General features: G+C 48.0%; 3 protein-coding genes and 1 non-coding gene across 4 annotated transcripts; 3 read left to right on the top strand and 1 right to left on the bottom strand.

Moving 5' to 3' along the window:
* Positions 1-3473: 3473 nt before the first annotated feature.
* On the bottom strand, positions 3474-4465 carry NDUFA1 (NADH:ubiquinone oxidoreductase subunit A1). The gene is made up of 3 exons (XM_074835213.1): positions 4146-4465; positions 3883-3972; positions 3474-3568 (listed from the first exon to the last, which is right to left on the bottom strand). The coding sequence occupies exons 1-3, from the start codon at positions 4245-4247 to the stop codon at positions 3548-3550; spliced, it is 213 nt and encodes a 70-aa protein (XP_074691314.1). The 5' UTR covers positions 4248-4465; the 3' UTR covers positions 3474-3547.
* A 163-nt stretch (positions 4466-4628) lies between these two features.
* Positions 4629-12675, top strand: UPF3B (UPF3B regulator of nonsense mediated mRNA decay). The gene is made up of 10 exons (XM_074835211.1): positions 4629-4867; positions 5062-5168; positions 5291-5397; positions 6897-6995; positions 7358-7468; positions 8175-8218; positions 8886-9074; positions 9570-9721; positions 10434-10740; positions 11594-12675. The coding sequence occupies exons 1-10, from the start codon at positions 4688-4690 to the stop codon at positions 11738-11740; spliced, it is 1443 nt and encodes a 480-aa protein (XP_074691312.1). The 5' UTR covers positions 4629-4687; the 3' UTR covers positions 11741-12675.
* Positions 12676-12723: 48 nt separating this feature from the next.
* Positions 12724-15230, top strand: RPL39 (ribosomal protein L39). The gene is made up of 3 exons (XM_074835215.1): positions 12724-12857; positions 13132-13235; positions 14888-15230. The coding sequence occupies exons 1-3, from the start codon at positions 12855-12857 to the stop codon at positions 14934-14936; spliced, it is 156 nt and encodes a 51-aa protein (XP_074691316.1). The 5' UTR covers positions 12724-12854; the 3' UTR covers positions 14937-15230.
* On the top strand, positions 14288-14419 carry LOC141928026 (small nucleolar RNA SNORA69). The gene has a single exon (XR_012624649.1). It is a non-coding gene; the product is annotated as a small nucleolar RNA SNORA69 (small nucleolar RNA).
* Positions 15231-18074: the final 2844 nt, after the last annotated feature.

Below are 18074 nucleotides of genomic sequence, written 5' to 3'. Positions count from 1 at the left end.
CTTTCCAGCGCCAAGGACTGTGCATACTTACTTTAGAGCAGAAATACAGCTTGCAATGAACTAGCTTTTTCGTTGTCCTGTCCCTCCCTAAACCTTTGGGACAAACTCCCCTCTGCCGCAAACCTCTCCTGCTGAGAGGCCTGTCTGGGGGTGACTCTGTGTGTGCCTAATGAAAAGGTCAAAAGGGGCAAATGCTGTGAACTGTGGCTTTAGCCCTCTTTTGAGTTCTGGCCTTCAGGATGAAAGGCTGCCTCACGGAATACCACCTCCTGACTTGTTCCAGCATCCATCCTGGCGCGTGCTTACTGTGCCCCGTTGACACAGTATTGAATTTTTTCAGGGTGTCCAGGGTGTTTATCTGTGTAGTGCTCTGCGAGGGGCGGTGCTGCTGATGTCCCCCGGCGTGGGCCGGTGCTGCACCGAGGAACTTGGTCTGCTCTGACCCCAGCAGACCTTAGCGAAATAAGGATTTAAATCTGGGGCTCCCAGTAGGTTAGTGCCCGAACTGCGCATCTTCTCTTCTCCCTTGCTGTGCCTCCAAATCCAGCTTTCACAGCACCGCAGGCGTTTAATTATTCCTTGGTCACTGCTGACCTCAGTAATTGTCTGAAAAACTTCTGAGAGGAAAAACTGTCTTTAAGCCATTTTTAAAAAGTGCTTTCTTCACTTCTCCAAGCCTCAGGGACTTTGCTAGCTCTTCCTTAACAGCCTGTTGGGGGAGATGGCAAGTTAGGAGTGTATTTTTGTTGTTTTCACATCAGGGAGATGTGAAATTCTTTTGGCAATGCATTACAAATACACTGGAGTGGTCCTCTGTGCTCAGTAGTGGTGATTTGTGCTATTTGTTCTTAGAGGAATTTCATCCTTAACTTCTCTTTTCTTTGGTAGTAATTGGCTATCAGCTGTACTTAAATATCCCAAAAATCGAGTGGGACAGAGATCCCCAAATAGCTATGTCATTATTTATGCTGTTAAAAATAGCAGAGTCCTTGTTTAATGTCCGCTAGCTGTACCGAATCATGGGAAGTCATCATGTTCACTGAGGTGCTGACAGGATGAGGGCTCAAGTTTTATTTTGGAAGAACTATTTCTGGTAAAAAAAAAAAAAAAAAAAAAAAAAAAAAAAGCCCTATATTTGAAAGAGTTTGTGGGGAATAAATGCCATAGTCTCCATTTAGGGCTACTCCGTTTGACACGCCTGGCGTGTTCCAGGCTAATCAAAGGCTGTAGATCCCTGTGCCGCTCCTCAGCTCACTGCTCAAGTCTTTCTCCTGGTCCTGCGCTGAAGTGAACCTCGACCTGCTCCAGGGCCCCTTGGCGCTTTTGGCAGACTGCAGGAGGGTACGATACTGTTCTCTGATGGCATCTGCATCCTTGCTTTTCACTCTGACAGTGGTGACCCAGGGTGGGTTGGTTGTCACCGGGTCTGTCACCGCATGCCTTAGCGGAGCGGTTCGCCTGGTGGTTGCTCTGCACGAGCCCCTCGCACCCTCTGGGTGCTGCTCGCTGTGACTGTGCCCGGTCGGGAGCTCGGGTGTTCCCTGCTGGCCAAGGGGAGGGAGAATTTGCGTAGGGAGTGCTCCGTCCCGCCTCGAACAGTTCTCTGTTCCTGGCGAGGTGAGAGATTCTCATACTTGTTCAGTAAATGTGCTGGGCAGCAATGGAAGGTCTGCATCCTCCCCCCAGTTATTGATTTTTATGCAAATGCACAAGTATTGATAACCTCTGTTTTGCATCCTAATCACAACAGTTATTTCCAGGTACAGGTTATGGGCTTGCTTTTGCCAAATTGTCATCTATACAGTGTAAAATTGAAACCTCCTGATGGAGGCATTTTTGATTAAATGTAGACTAGGACTTTCGAGCTTGCAGACTGGTCATGTGGTTTAGGAAGGATTCTAGTCAGAGCTCCCACCATGGACTGAAGATCTCAGCCTGTGTTTTCAGGCCTGGCAGTGAAGGAGTAGTCTGAATCCCAATTCAGGGTAATCATAGAATCATTTAGGTTGGAAAAGACCTTTAAGATTGAGTCCAACCGTAAACCTAACACTGCCAAGTCCATCATTAAACCATGTCCCTAAGGGCCATGTCTACCTGTCTTTTAAATACCTCTGGGGATGGTGACTCGACCACTTCCCTAGGCAGCCTGTGCCACTGCTTGACAGCCCTTTTGGGGTTAATGTGTCCAAGGAGATGAATTCTCTCATAAACCCAGCAATATGTGAAGCATTAAATATGTACATAACTCTCATTAACCACAAACAATTATATCTGCAACTGAAATGATGATGAGCCCAAAGCAACAGACATTAAGGCAGGAAGTACAGCATGAGCAATACTGGTGTACTGGGTTTGCTTGGCAAGGTTTTGGTAGTGGGGGGTTACAGGGGTGGTCTCTGTGAGAAGCTGCCAGAAGCTTCCCTGTGTCCAACAGAGCCAATGCCAGCCGACTCCAAGATGGACCCGCCGCTGGCCAAGGCCGAGCCCATCAGTGATGGTGGTAGCAACTCTGGGATAACAGATTTAAGAAGAGGGGAAAACTGCTGGGCAACAGCAGCCAGAATACGTGAGAGAAACAACCCTGCAGACACTGAGGTGAGTGAAGGAGGGGGGAGGAGGTGCTCCAGGCGCCGGAGCAGAGATTCCCCTGCAGCCCATGGTGCAGCTCATGGTGAGGCAGCTGTGCCCTGCACCCAGGGAGCTCCACAGGGGAGCAGACACCCACCTGCAGCCCGGGGGAGACCCCATGCTGGAGCAGGGGGATGTGCCTGAAGGAGGCTGTGACCCCCTGGGAGGCCTGTGCTGGAGCAGGCTCCTGGCAGGAGCTGTGGCCCCGTGGAGAGAGGAGCCCACGCTGGAGCAGGTTTGCTGGCAGCACTTGTGACCCCGTGGGGGACCCACGCTGGAGCAGCCTGTGCCTGAAGGGCTGCAGCCTGGGGGAGGGACCCACGCTGGGGCAGTTTGTGAAGAGCTCCAGCCCCTGGGAAGGACTCATGTTGGAGAAGTTCACAAAGGGCTGTCTCCTGTGGGAGAGACCCCACGCTGGAACAGGGGAAGAGTGTGAGGAGTCCTCCTGCTGAGGAGGGAGGAGCGGCAGAGACAGCGGGTGATGAACTGACCACAGCCCCCATTGCCCATCCCCCTGTGCTGCTGGGGGGGAGGAGGTACAGAAAGTGGGAGTGAAGTTGAGCCCAGGAAGAAGGGAGGCGTGGGGGGAAGGTGTGTTAAGATTTTGTTTTTATTGCTCACTATCCTGCTCTGAATCGATTGGCAATAATTTCCCTGAGTTGGGTCTGTCAGGTTACCTGTGATGGTAATTGGTGAGTGATCTCTCCCTGTCCTTACCTTGACCCACAAGCCTTTTGTTACACATTCTCTCTCCTGCCCAGATGAGGATGGGAGTGATAGCGTGGCTTGGTGAACACCTGGCATCCAGGCAGGGTCAACCCACCACAGCAACACAGATACAAGGGTTGAATACGTGTATATCTTTATTGAAGAGTTAAATCATTTTATATAGATGTGGATTCTTCAAAGTACCACCACCTTAGTCTATGTTCTCCAGACCCTGAAAAAGAAAAAGTAACAGCTGTATCTGCACCATGCTTGTCACTAACTTACAAGAGGGCATAGCTGAAAATGCAGCTTTTAAACTATGCTTAAGTACCCAAGTCATAATTAAAAAGAGAAAAAAAAGTAAAACGCCCATCCCCACAGACAGGCCAGCTGCAGGTACTGAGCTTGCTCTGACAGCCCCGGGAGCGACCAGTGGCCACCTCAGAGGCCGTGGGAGCCCCCAGCCCAGAGCTCGGGGATGGGGGGGAGCCGCTCATGGCTCCCGGTTCCCCGCAGCGGTACCTGCCCCAGGCCCCGAGCACCTGCCTTGGAGACGTAGTACTTGTTGACACCCGACAGCCGCCTGTCTCTTTCCATCAGGGTCCACTGGTAGGGGTAGCGGGCGACCCTCTTCTCCTGCGGGCCCACACAGCGCTGCCTGTTACGGCCCCGCGAGAAGGGATCCCAGGGGAAGAGATCCCGGGGGGGGGAAGGGGGGGCCCGGGGAAAGGGGGGGTCCGGGGCCGCGGGCAGGGCCGCCGCGGGTTGGGGTGGGGGTTGGCGGCCCGGTCGCCCCGCCCCGCGCTGACCTTGCCGCCGTTGCACCAGCGGTGCATGTAGAGGGTGCAGAGGCCGGGGATGCTGAGGCAGATGCCCATGACGGCCATACCGGGCAGGATCTCGTACCACATCCCGCCGCTGCCGCGCTGCCCTCACCCACCGCCGCGCCGGGCTCCCTGCGGGCACTCCCGGCCTGCCCCGCGCGCCGTCCCGGCCTGCCCCGCGCCGCCGCCACTACCGAGGCAAGCCCGGGGAGGGGGGAGCGACCGCGCTGCTGGGGGCCGCGCCTCGGCAGTGTCGGGGCAGGACACGAGGCGTGGGCCCCGCCCCTGCCCGCCCGGCCCCGGCGGCTGACTCCGCCGTGTGCCGGGATCCGCGGGCCCCGCCGGGCGCCTGCCGGGAGCCGTAGTCCGGCGGGGCCCGGGGCCTGCCGGGAGCCGTAGTCCGGCGGGGCCGCGGCGCGGAGGCCTCGGCCGAGGGCGCGGCTCGTGGCCCTTTAAGGCGCAGTCGCGCGAGAGGCGCGGCGGCCAATGGGCGCGCGGGGGCGCGCGACGCTGTCCCGCGGCCCGGGATGAAGGAGGACAAGGAAAACGCCAGGCCCAAGGAGCGGCGCGGGCCCGCCGTCGGGCCGGGGGCCCTGCTGGGGACGGGCACCGGGGCCGCGACCGCCGCCGGCACGGACGGCAGGGCCGGCGGCGCCGACCTCGACCGCCTCGAGCGGCCCAAGGACAAGAAGGAGACGCTCAGCAAGGTGGGGCCTGCGCGCCGCTCGGTGGGGGCCCCTCCCACCCGCGGTAACGGGCCTCGCGCGGCGGCGGCTGCAGGGGGAGAGCTGGGGCGGGAGCTGGGGCCGCCCCGGGACGGTGGCGGGGTGGGGGGCGTGCGGCGGCAGCGACTTCTTCCCCGGCGGTGCGGGCCGCCCTGACCGCCGTCGCCGTGCCGCAGGTGGTGATCCGGCGGCTGCCGCCCAGCCTGACGAAGGAGCAGCTGGAGGAGCATCTCCAGCCCCTGCCCGAGCACGACTATTTCGAGTTCTTCGCCAACGACTCCAGGTAGGGCCGCCGCCACCCCCCCCCCGGGCGGCTCCCGAGAGCGGCCGCTGCCGCTGGCCCGGTCCCGAGGGGCGGCACCGCCGCCTCGTCAGCCTGGCTCTCTCGGTCCTGTCTTTCTGCAGCTTGTACCCTCACATGTTCTCGAGAGCCTACATCAACTTTAAAAACCAGGAAGACATAGTCCTCTTCAGGGATCGCTTTGACGGCTATGTTTTTGTCGATCACAAAGGCAAGTGAACGGTGCTCGGTGGAATGTTTGTGCCTTCCCCGGTGGGGGTGCAGCGTGCTAGCTGACTTTTAGAGGGATGGGTGTGATCAGCCTTAACGTGCCGCTTCCGATTTGTCTGGTTTTAGTGCCTTGAATAAGTCTCAGGCGGTATTTCAGAGAGCAAAGAAAACGTGCTTTGTGGAAACTAATCTAAATTGATTTTGCGTATTTCTAAATTAATTTTGTTTAAAACCCAGTTAAGTGTAGACCGCAGTAGTAGCGGTATCAATATAAAGCCAGTTACTGTGTTACTGAGGTTAATACTTGCATTGTCATACCTGAGTATAAAGTCTGAAAACTGAAACTGGGTAGGTGGTGTCGCTGTTCAAACTAAATGAAGCTAAGGTTACTGATGCCACCCTCTGATGCTCCCCTCGCTTGTTTTGTACACTTCAGTGTGACTTTTTTTTTGGTCAGTTTTTAATTCCGCTTATTACTTGTTCCAGTTTACAACCGAGTGATCCAGCTTGATTCAGTAAGAGGAACAGCTTGTTCCTTGCAGTTTAAGTTGTGAAAGTGACCGCTCTCTGGAGACATTAATCTGTAGGAAGCAAATATTTTGTTTAATTCATTGGTTAAACATCCAAGTATTTAGTCACTGCTTATCTGTTTTCTAAATACACCTTAGGTATTCAATACATCTCATGTTTTTAAATTTTGCATTTCAAAACTGTTTGCATTGGGTAGCACTAAAAGTTGTTAGTCTCTCATTGATAGATGTGTAATTTAGCAAAAGCTTTAACCAGAGTCTTCCTGTAGGTTTCAGTAGGCTAAGGATTTCACCTTGAACTTTGTTTCAGGTACATGTGTCTTACATTTCATCCAGCCAGGTGTTCTTTGTGACATAAAGCTCTGTCCACAAGATTCTTCCTTATTTCAGAGGGTTGCATGACAAGGTTCTAATAACACCTAGATCTTTTAAATAAGCCAATTTGCAGTGTAACAGCATGCTGTATTTGTCATACCCAACAGCAGTATTGGATTTATGCAGCCATAAATGTGGCGTTCTTGTCAGAAGATAAAGCCTGCTGTAACGTGTTGCATTCTATTGTGTTTTGCCAAAAATTGAGACTCGCCTCTGTTGCATTAACTTAAAATATTCTCTTCTACTTGCACAGGGAATGCGTAGTCTGTAGGATGAGGATATTATGTGGTGCAGTGTAGCTGAGGTGTCTGAACTGACAGTTATGGGCAGTCTTAGATCTAGTGTTTCTGTTTTGTTGTGAATCTGAATTTGCATCATGAGAGTGTTTAGTTCATGAATTCTGCTGTCTCTAAAATGTTTTTTTTAATTAAATGGCTTTCAAAATATAAGATTTTTTTTGTGCTGTCCAAGTAGTCTCTCTAGTATTGCATATTTCGCATGAGGCTTATCTTCCTGCTTTAGACATGGATGATATACTCTACTTTATATCTGTTCCATCTCTGTTTTAATGTATTTTTCCTTCTCCTCTTAACAGGTCAGGAATATGCTGCCATAGTTGAATTTGCACCTTTCCAAAAAGCTGCAAAAAAGAAGAGTAAGAAAAAGGATGCCAAAACTGGAACTATTGAAGATGGTATAACAGCTACCTAGCTTGTTTTGCATGCGTAGACTTGAAAGTTCTAGCAGCAATTTGAATGTAGTATTTTTACTGTGACACTGTAGTTTACCAATAGAATGTTTGCTTAATTATATGTGAAGCTTATCGGTGCTGCTTTATCAGCTGCAAATCTGTTAAATGTGATTGTCCTAGACAAACATAATGCGGCAGCTCATTTGAGAGCTGCCAATCTTTGAAAAGGTGATACATAAACAACACAATTTATGCAAATCTAACCCAGATTTCTAGCAGTGTGCAGTGCAAATTCTTTTCAAGCTACAGTATATCTCTTTTTTCCTTTTTTTAATTTTTTTTCCCCCCTTTCCCTTCCTCTATAGATCCAGAGTACAAGAAGTTTTTGGAAAGTTACAGTGCAGATGATGAAAAATTAACTTCCACTCCAGAAACTTTGTTGGAGGAAATAGAGGCAAGAAACAAAGAGCTAATAGGTATGGAAATCTATGTACTTTAGTCACATTTTCCTAGAGCACAAAGAAATGTATGTGGTATAATTTGAAGCTGTGATTTGTCAACCTTGAGGAGATGGAATTCTTTTGTGTGCTTGCTTGGTATTTGTTAAACCTTTAGGCTAATATTATTCAGTGTATTTTATTTTGTTCCCATGCTCTAAATTCTTCTCTAGGTTTAAGTTTTATATGATAACCTTCCTTCCTGTTTTAAGCTGCTAGTCAGATGTTTGTTAGCCAGACTAGGCCATGGAGTGGCTGCATTTCATTGAGACGCAGTGATGTTTAATGCAAAATGCTGTGAACAGTGGTGTTCCATGCAGGCACAAGTTAAGAGATACTGTGGTTGGGTAAAGTGCCACCAAAATGACCAGAATGCTCTTTTTAAGCATGTTACGGGTATCTCTTTCAAAGCGAGAGAATCTGGGAAAAGCCTAGTGCAGACTGTATATCCCTTTACATATAAGTGTATTGGATATCATATTAGTGTCCTAAAGAAGTTTATAGAACCCTAATAGTTGCCACTGTTCAGGGATAGGATTGGAATACTTCACTGCTGTATCACCATGCATGAGAGGAAATAGGCTGGATAATCCCAAAGGCTTCTTCATTTCATATAGGGTTTTGTTGTAGGTATTGCAGTATTGAATAAGGCAAATTGTTTACATTTGTTTTATATATTCTCTAGCTAAAAAGACTACTCCTTTATTGAACTTCTTGAAAAATAAACAGGTAAGACTTGTCTCCAGAATCTTCTTGTTGCTTGCAAGTACAATTTGCTCATTTAAATCATGGGTGTGTACGTTGTGATGTATATATTGATATGTTTCCGCCCTTCCTTTTGAAGAAGCTGCTTTTGACCCAATTTCCTTGTGAACATCTGGTTCATGTATTTTAAACTACTAGAACGCTGGCCTTGGTGGGAACGGTGCTGCTTTGTGAGCATTGTGGTCACAGCTGAACGTCTCTTGTGGCACTGCCAAACCACATTCCATTTTAATGCTTTCATTTTTAAATGCAGTTATGGCTGAAGTCCTTGTAGATCATCTTTCTCCTAGCACATAATCTCATTTTAACTTTTAGCGATGGAGAAAATCACAGGCAGGGCAGATTTAGTTAAAATTAGAATGATAAAGGCTGAGGCTAGTTTTGTGGTTCTTTTTTTTTAAGACAGTACAAATCAAGGTTTATGAGTGAGAAAAAAATATGCTGCTGTAACATGTTCAGGTTCACAACAGAGCAATAGAGACAACAGGACTTGTTTTATAGTAGGGGCAGTTTTGAGGCGAGTTATTTGGTGATGAAATACTTATCGCTTTGTGGCAGTGGTATCTTGTTAGGCTTAAAGAGATGTTTTCTAGTGTGGAATTACACTGTTTCTCTTTGCTTTTCAACACAGAGACTGAGAGAAGAAAAAAGAGAGGAGAGGAGGAGGAGAGAATTGGAAAGAAAAAGACAAAGAGAAGAAGAAAGAAGAAAATGGAAAGAGGAGGAGAGAAGGAAGAGAAAAGAAGCAGAAAAACTGAAGAAAGTAGACAGATGCCCAGAAAAAGAAAGAGACAGATCAAAAGAAGAACCAAAGATTAAGGTCTAGAACAGTTCTTTATTATAAACTGTTACATTCCCTTTCCCCTGTTATCTGTATATCAGTCTCTCCAAATGTGCTTTGAGTATTGTGTGAAGAATCACATGAGTTTGGTGTTAGTAAATTACCAGTTTTTTGTAATATTCAGTATTAGGCATTGTAAAGGTTTACATGCTGTAATGCTTCATAGTAATATTTAAAGCTTTTGTCATGTGACTGTTGTACATGCTGTGGTAAAGAGAACTGTGAATTTACTATGGAATGGAGACTATTTTTAAGCTTTCTAAAATGGCCTGTTTTAGGAGAAAAATCCTAGTCTGCTGCGTGGATTATGCTTACTCATACACTCCAGCTTTTAGAAATATTACAATTTGCAGTAATATTACTTTAATGTTTATTTCTTACTGGACTGTGGTTCCTTTGATGCAGTTTCGGTGTTGTGCCAGACAATATGTATTAGAGTGAGCTTTTTAGTTGAGACTTCTGTTTTCTTTGTAGCTACTTAAGAAGCCTGAAAAAGATGAAAAAGACTTGGAGAAAAAAGAAAAATCCAAGAAACTGGAAAAAGAGACTCTGAGGGAGGAAAAAAATGCGAGTAGTGCATCTGCCAAACGATCTGATGGGGAGACAAAAGAAGAGAAGGCAAAAAAGTATTCTAGTACTTGCTATAAATATATATATGTATATATAACTTGTTTCCTGATCATACTGAGGTTTAGGCCGCTCTGCTCTGCCATGACCATGTTTTGAAATTCCTTTCAAATTATGTTTCTGATATAAAGCATGGGATGTGTTCTTTGTGGCAACGTGCATCCCTGTGATTACAGAAAGCCATGTGAATTACCTGACAGTTCTTCACTAGTGGACAAATTTTAATATCTTTGCAACTCGCTGTAGGAACTCCGCAAAAGAAGCCCGGGTGTAGGGGACCTGCAGCAGGCTGTGAGCACTGTCCTTGCAATGAGAGAATTCCAGCCATGGCAAGAGGAGAGGTGTACTCCAGTTAGTCCCTCTAAGTCTTGTAAAAGGTCAAAGTGGAAAGTGCAGTTCTCAACAGCTCTGTGATCTGTTCAAGGTTCAGTTCTGCCATGTGAGAAATAGCAATAAGACAGGGAAATTCAGGTGTTTGCCAAAGCCAGAGGAGTCTCAGCCAGCTATGTCAACAGAAGGCTAGGAAATGCTAGTAGTCAGTGTCATCTCTGGTTCTCGTGCATGACTCAGGTTATTACAGCTTCCCAAAAGCTCCCTAGAACCTACCAGTGTGTCGTCTTCGTATTGCAAATTTACACCAGTGTTACATTGATCTCCCAGCTCTGTTTGATGAATCTTTTGAGCTTAATTTTCAGTTTTGTTTTCATACAGATCAGAAGATGAGTGTGTAAAGGACTACAGGGACCGAGATAGAGATTTTGAAAGAGACAGAGAATATGAGAGAGCACAGAGGGAGAAACAGAGACGCCAAGAAGAGGAGCGTCGGAGGCAGAGCGAGCGCTTTGAGAAGCTTTTTAGAAGAAGAGAGGAAGAGGTGAAAAAGGAGAGAGACTTAATCAGAGAAAAGGGAAAGAAAAGTGATCTTACAGACTTTACCAGCAGCATGGACAAATCTGAGAAAGTAACCAAAGACGATAAAAAAGAGGATACAATTAAGAGGGATCGTATCAGAAACAAGGTGCTGGATTTCTTTAAATTCATGTGTTGATTCATAGGGACCAGTTTGTGGGTTTTAGGATAAAAGCACTTCAGGGGAAGAACCATGTGGTTTCTCTGTTGAAACTTTTCCCTATTCTGGTAACAAACTCCGCCATTGCTATAGAGTTTGCCCATTTGTCCAATAAACTTTGCTAAACTGTTCGTGATATTTCTTGTCACTGTTCAGAAATTAAGCCAAGATACCATAGGCTAAATTATAAAGGTGCTGATCCCTTTTCATTTGTTGATTTATGCGATAGACTGGATCTTTTAAGGTGTTGGTAGAGCATCAGCAATCTACCTGTGTCTCTGCTGATGCTGTACGTGCCTGAAAATACATCTCAAAGTAGGAGTGTGATTGAACAGGTTCCTCTAAAACAGAGACAAGACTGCTACATGCAGAATATGGCAGAAAGTCTCCTGTGGACTCAAGAAAACATGTCTTGAGTTTAGTTTTATATACTCTGCAAATCTGTTTTGCAGCATCACTATGTGAGCTTTTCATGTCACTTAAGGCATTGGGTACAAATGAAGAAGTTCTGACGTTTGCCTCTGTTCTGAGAGAGGGTGAGCTGAACTTGTCTCAAAAAGAAACTCTTTACAAATAACGTCAACTATGTGCACTGTTCTTTGTGGCTTGAACAGGGATGTTGCCTTACACCAGACAACCTTGATTTGAGACAGTTGAAGTTACATTGCCACCACGGTGGAATAGTTTAACTTGGAACACCTTGAAAAGTTTGAATTTGAGCCATTTCTAGTATCATTGATGCCATAATAACCGTGATAGCATGGGGCTGTGAAAGAGTCTAAATAGTTTTGATTTATTTCAGGATCGTCCAGCTATGCAGCTGTACCAGCCAGGAGCCCGAAGCCGAAGCAGATTGTGTCAGTATGAAGACAGTGCTGTGAAGCCCGCAGATCAGGTTGCGGATAAGAAACAAGAGCGTGAGATCAGTAATACGAAGGAAGAGGAGTGACTAGCATGCAAGCCTTATGTGTTCTGACTGTCTGTGCAGCCAAAGAGCATGTACTACGCAATCCAGAAGTGCCTTCGAAGCAAAGAAGGAACAAGGGAAGAAAAGGGGGCATTGTGCTGTTGGATGTTTCTGGTTAAAGAACCTCAGTTGTAGATTTGGAATTTGAAATGTGTTCTCATTGTATTTTCAGTTATTTGAATTTATTTTCCCAGCATCTAACTACAACAGAGAAGAGAATCTTTGCAAAGTAGAGAGACTTTATGGCCTTAAGTATGATAATAAATGAGTCATGTGGTCAGGAGGAGACGACACCTGGATCTGAAGCCAGAGCTTTACCGTAGAGCGATCGGAGCTGCTGTTTGATGCACTTAAGCAGAGCAAGCTTGAAGTTGCCTGGAGTTATCATAGGTGTTGCTGTGTTGTGTGGTGCTCCTGCCTGAGGCAGCAATAGCTAAATTACGTCAGTGTAGCACTGAGACAGGTACGCAGGCTGGGGCTGTTGAGGTACCAGTGAACAGGAGCCGTCTGGCACGTAAAGAGGAGAACACCTGGCATTGCAGGAACGATGGTGGGGAGGGAGAGACCTTCCTCTTCAGTGGTTCTCTGGATAAAGTAACTAAGTTGGAGTGTATGAATAAGCTGGCTTAATATTGGAATACTTCTTGACAAATTCTCATGTAAAGTCTACCTACACTGAAATGCTTATTTTCGGTCACGTGTAGCTGGTTTGAGCATCCTGTTCTTTTCCAGCATTCTCCCTTCTTTAGAGTGAAACGTTTCTGAACTCCTGCCCTCGGTACTGCTTCATCTTCCCTCATAACTTGAAGTATTGTTTTACAGCCCAGAAAGAGACTTCACCAGTAGCAGCTCCTCCTAAGCTAGCGAATTTTAGCCATAGCTATTTTGTACTAAACCCAATAAACTCGCAGAAACTCGTGGTGCCGCCGCCGTCCCTCACTGAGCTGCGTCTGCCCCGGGGCGGGCCCGCCGCGCCACCAGGGGGCGCTGTGGCCCCGGAGCCCGCGCCGCCGCCGCCGCCTCTCTCGCCGCTTCCCCCCGCCCTTTCCGCCTCGTCCGCCGCCGCCATCGCCGGGACGCCGGGCAGCTCCGCGCCATGGTGAGACCATCGGCCGCCATCCGCCGCCCTGCCGCGACGCCCCGAGCCCTCTCGCCGCCGCCGGCTGGCTGGGGATTCCCGGCAGGCAGGCCGCGCGGGAGGGCCCCGGGTGCAGCTTTCCCGGCCCCGGCTCGCCGAGGCCTTGCGGCCCAGCGGCCGCCTCACGGCGCGGGGCGGCGGGGCCGGTGCCTTGCTCGGCGGGGCCTCCCGCCCGCTGCGAGCCGGGGGCTGTGCGGGCCTGCCGTGCGGGACTAACGGCTGCTCTCTCTTCCAGTCGTCTCACAAGACGTTCAAGATCAAACGCTTCCTTGCTAAGAAGCAGAAGCAGAACCGGCCAATCCCGCAATGGATTCGCATGAAAACGGGCAATAAGATCAGGTAATGAGATCGGCTGTTGCTTTCTGAGGAACTGCAGCACCCCATCGGGCTGCCAGTGCGGTGTGGACTGGAGTCAGAAGCTGATTCTGTAAAAGCATTTATGCAAGCAGAAGTGCAGTTCTGTGGCCGTGAGGACTGTACAGGCATCCTGCTGCAGATACGGAACTCCAGCGGACCCTGTCAGCCCGCTGGGTCTGCTCGAGGCGGTGTGGGGCTGCCACGCCATTTCCTTCCCTGGCAGTGCGGTTCATTCCAGTGCTGTTAGGTGATGGCACGTTCGATTATATTCCGGAATTTTTACCCTAGTAACCTCTCTGCTTTGACGTTCCCCTTCCCAACACCTCTCCCCTCTCACAGCTGTCCCTCTGGGTTCCTGCATTTTCAAGGAACAGCACCTTACTGAGCGTGGGTGTTCGAGAGACAGAAGATCGTGCGTAAGGGAGCAAAGGGCCTGTTGGGTCTATAGGAGATAAAATGGATAGTATAAGATCCTGGGCACGTGACTGCAGAATTAATTTGCAACGGTTCCTTTTCCTTTGCCTGTAGTGTTTATTTTCAAGCATTGTATCTAGGAAAATACAATGAGAATACCGCAGAATACTAGGTAAATGTGAGGCCTGCACAAGGTGGTGCATATCTGAGCCCTCTGATTTCAAAGCTTCAACCAGTACAGTTCAGTCACTCGTGCTGTGCAGCTCGCTTTTTATCTCATACGCCCCTCTCTAGACTTTTTAAGGGAATAGGATTCTTGCTCCCAGATCACTTTTTGTCCTAAGTAGTGAGGAAAGTGACTGTAGCAGTTGCTGGCTCAGGCAGTGAAACAGCACAGAATTGCCAGGTGCTGTTCCTGTTACTTCTGACTTGTTTCTGTCTAGAAAAAAATGTTGTGCACCCCAGACTGTGCTCCAGTCTTCCAGATACTGACTTATAAAGGAGTTTTGTTTTAGCTAAATTGCAGTACTTTGGAATACTTTATCATGGGGCAAAATCCTGAACTTCTGTCTTGCGGCGCTTCAGTACGTCGGTCATTAGTTTTATCCAAACCGTGTGCTAAAGCAGGCTGCAATTGCAGTGCTTCATTCTGTGGGAGCACTGCCATTTTCCTGCTGAGAGTAACCCTGTTAATGCTGTCTTCGGTTTTGCCTATATGGTGGTGAAACCGTTTGTTCTTAACATGTACAAGTACATACTGATAAATAAATATACTTTCCTGGAAGAGGGCTTTTCCATACACTGCTTTCATATTTTGAACAAAAATGATACTTTTTGTGTTAGGCTACGAACTACATTCAAGAGGTAGTTTTCATTCTCACAATCTGGACAATCAATGCAAGAGCACAGGTCTTGTCTCCAAAAGAGGAGGTAGGATATTCACACGGCAGTGCCCATGCATCTCTGCAGGCATCTTGATCTCTCTGAAGTTTAGGTTCTGTTGCAGTAATGTGCTACTTGGTTAGTGAATTAAGAAAGTAAGCAGAGATGGAAATTTTTAAAAATAAGTACACAGCTGATTATTGTTGGCAGCTTGCCACCATAGCACATAGGAAAGATTTCAGTCCTTTACTGTTGAGCTAATTCAAGGTGGTTTCAGTCCACTTTTCATCCTCAAATGTGTATATGTGCTTTGCTAATTTACACTGCTTCTGTCTTAGGTACAACTCCAAAAGGAGACACTGGAGAAGGACCAAACTGGGCTTGTAAGAGAGACTGTCTCCTGGGAACTCTAATTAAACACTTGTCTTTCTGCATCAGATTGGTACACCCCACATGCTGTTCGGCGATCCCCAAATGATTCCTTGTGTAGTGTTGGACTGCAATCCCCAGTGTTTGGGGTTTTTTTATAAGCTAGTCTGGGTTATTGATGTTAACTGGGAAAATCTTGAAGTAATTTGCATCTGAAACATGAAGACTGTGTTCTATTAGTGTTCTTTCTTTCAGGCATTTTCATGAGTATTGCCAGTGTACAGGCTTACTAATAAATACAAACCTGAATGACTTGGTTGAAATTATTTCGTGTATATATATGGTAGAATAGTAACAGAATGAAAAGTAACAATACTGTGAATATAATCTCACTTAGTGTGAGAAACCTTGTTGGCTCTTTTCAGATAGAGTAGGCTGTGTCTTCCTTTTCACTTACTGTAAACCTCTGAGAGCAAAGTGTAACAGTTTTTTAAAGAAAAGGGGTAAAAATCAGAACTGATTTTAGAGGAGGTAATTTGAAGAAATTTTTTTATCAGACAAATAAATAGTTAAAGTCTTTTAGAGGTAGGTTTGAAAAAGCCAGACTTCACTTTGATCCATAGTCTACCATGGCTACACTAGCTGGAGCGTCAGCCTCTTATTACTTAACCTCAGGGAAGACTCTAGAATATAGTTCTGGTAGATTTGTGAAATGTTACTAAGAAAAGTAAGCAGCATTGTCGGAATGTGCGAAAGATGTGTCTGTGTAGCTGCTGGCGGCGTTTCATGGGGCTGGAGAGCAAAGCACACTGAAAATGCTCTGGAGTTAGGTGGCTTCCTGTTCAGGGTGTGCTGTGGTAGGTGAGGGGGATCCAAACTAAAAACCTCTTGCTAAACCAAGTCAGTCTCCAGTTACCACCCTCTCTTACATTATGCTTACACGTTGGATGCATCTGTGTTCCCTATGGCTGGCTCCTGTCACAGCTGCAGGTTCTCTGTTCCACCGTTAGTTCCCACATGGCCCTTTTGACCATCCAGGGTAGACCACGTAGTACAGTGTAGCTAGGCCTGTGTGTCAGTCAGATCGCTTATTTTTTTTTTTATTAGTGGAAGAGCATGTCCCAACTGAAGTGTTGAACAGTGCAAATGATGGCGTTGTCGTACTGGGCAAGTGCTGATACATGAAGCTGAGAATAATCAGTGATACTTGAATACCAAGACTAACTGTCCTGCACCTGAGCAGCTGGCGAGGCTGCCCCTGGACACCCACCTGAGTCAGCTGTGGGTGGCTCCTTGTGAACCTCCCGCCTTTGGTAGCCGAGGATGGCGGCTTCTTGCCCCGTGTGCGTCTGGCCCCTGCAGCACCGGGAGCTGCTCTTGGGTAGGATGTGGGGCAGCGCAGCCCTTTGGAGCCTGGGAGGAAGATCCTGGCTAGGAGTGGGTGCGATGGAGTAATCAGATGAAAGTTTCACTTTAGGAGGTAGGAAAGGAGAAGGGAAGAATACAGCAAGGCACTGGATCTCCTGCAAAAGGCGATACTCCTATAGACTGTAGTACATAATGTCTGCATGTTCCCTAGAGTAACAATCTTCTGAGTTTTGTTTGGAGCTCTGTGTTGGCTTCGTCAAGTTGATGCCAGCCACGGGTGCAGCTTATTTAAAACATCCTCAGCAGAAGGGTAGTAACTCAAGATGCTGCTCAAAGGAAGAGTTAGCAGCTATTTAAAAAGGGAGAGAGGAAAGAAGGGATTAAACCCCTCAGAGCAGTCAGCAGTCCAGCTCCCCGATGCTGGCACTCTCCACTGGGGCCTGTGAAACATCACCTTTTCACTGCAGGGAAGGGGAGGAGGCGGCTGTGGCTCAGCACCGCGTCCTGCGTGGCTGCTGCTCCTTTCCTTTCTGCAGTGCAGACCTGGGGTAGGTGCTCTCATCACCGGAAAACGCTGAAGGTGTGAGCCTGTTCTCAGACGTGGCTACAGCAAAGCCCATCCTGACGCCAAGGGCTGTGAAGTGCTCTGGTGCTGTTTCCTGGGTTCAGCCTGCTGTGGTGGCTCAGGTCCTGGGTGGCAGCTTCCTGAGGAAGCTTCAGGCTGCCACACCTTCTGTGTTGCTTTTCATGTTGAAGGTAAATACATTTATCTCCTTCCTGTTAAAATTTGTAGTAAATAATGCTGAGCAGCAGCATATGCCAAGTGTGTGCAAATGCATAACTGTATTGGGTTTGCCTGGTAAGGTTTTGGTAGTGGGGGACTACAGGGGTGGTCTCTGTGAGAAGCTGCCAGAAGCTTCCCTGTGTCCAACAGAGCCAATGCCAGCTGGCTCCAAGATGGACCCGCCGTTGGCCAAGGCCGAGCCCATCAGTGATGGTGGTACCAACTCCGGGATGACATATTTAAGAAGGGGAAAAACTGCTGGGCAACAGCAGCTGGGAGAGAGAAGAGAAAAAACCCTGCAGAGCCCAAGTGAGTGAAGAAGGAGGGGGAGGAGGTGCTCCAGGTGCCAGAGCAGAGGTTCCCCTGCAGCCTGTGGTGCAGCCCATGGTGAGGCAGCTGTGCCCTGCACCCAGGGAGCTCCACGGGGGAGCAGACACCCACCTGCAGCCCTGGGGGACCCCACGCTGGAGCAGGGGGATGTACACGAAGGGGGCAGCCTTGCTAGAGGTTTCTGTGAGCGCAGGAGAGCAAGGCTGGGATTTTTACCAACTTCAGAGGTATCTTCAAGTTTCTTTTCCTGTCTGGTAAGAGTCTAGTTTCTACTTCGTTATCGGGGGGAAGCAGTAAGTTGCTGCAACAGGAACACAGCAAACAGCATTGCCAAAGATGTTCAACAGACGCCCACATGCTGCAAACACTTTCACCCCCATGTTTTTTAAATCTCTTCTGTGCTCTTCTCTTTGAAGCAAGTGTTTAGGAAATAGCAGCACTGCTGAGGATCGAAGATCAGCCCTGGAGCCCTGTGAAACGCCCCCCCGCCTCTCCCCATCACCACTGCTGGCAGGCAAAGCGGCTCGCAGAGTTCCTCTAATTGTGTCTATGAGGACCTGGCTGAGGAGGAAAAAAGTAATTTTATGAACTTGAGAATGGAAGGAGACAGTTTTCTCCATGGGATTTGTGGGAAAGCTTTCCTGAGCAATAGATTGAACTATTTATTACTATTT

This window comes from Strix aluco, chromosome 10 (assembly GCF_031877795.1).
Source record: "Strix aluco isolate bStrAlu1 chromosome 10, bStrAlu1.hap1, whole genome shotgun sequence".
Classification (NCBI taxonomy): Eukaryota; Metazoa; Chordata; class Aves; order Strigiformes; family Strigidae; genus Strix; species Strix aluco.
The sequence above is the reverse complement of the archived record's forward strand: the minus strand, read 5'-3'. Positions and strand labels throughout refer to the sequence as shown.

Excerpts from the sequence above, each read along its gene's own strand:
- NDUFA1 (XM_074835213.1), bottom strand. The coding sequence starts at position 4,247 with ATGTGGTACGAGATCCTGCCCGGTATGGCCGTCATGGGCATCTGCCTC. Across the intron at positions 3,973-4,145 it reads GCTGGTGCAACGGCGGCAAG|GAGAAGAGGGTCGCCCGCTA; the intron begins GTCAGCGCGGGG and ends GTGGGCCCGCAG. Across the intron at positions 3,569-3,882 it reads ACAAGTACTACGTCTCCAAG|GGTCTGGAGAACATAGACTA; the intron begins GCAGGTGCTCGG and ends TTTCTTTTTCAG.
- UPF3B (XM_074835211.1), top strand. The coding sequence starts at position 4,688 with ATGAAGGAGGACAAGGAAAACGCCAGGCCCAAGGAGCGGCGCGGGCCC. Across the intron at positions 5,398-6,896 it reads TGTTTTTGTCGATCACAAAG|GTCAGGAATATGCTGCCATA; the intron begins GCAAGTGAACGG and ends TCCTCTTAACAG. Across the intron at positions 9,075-9,569 it reads AAGAAGAACCAAAGATTAAG|CTACTTAAGAAGCCTGAAAA; the intron begins GTCTAGAACAGT and ends TTTTCTTTGTAG.
- RPL39 (XM_074835215.1), top strand. Across the intron at positions 13,236-14,887 it reads AAAACGGGCAATAAGATCAG|GTACAACTCCAAAAGGAGAC; the intron begins GTAATGAGATCG and ends CTTCTGTCTTAG.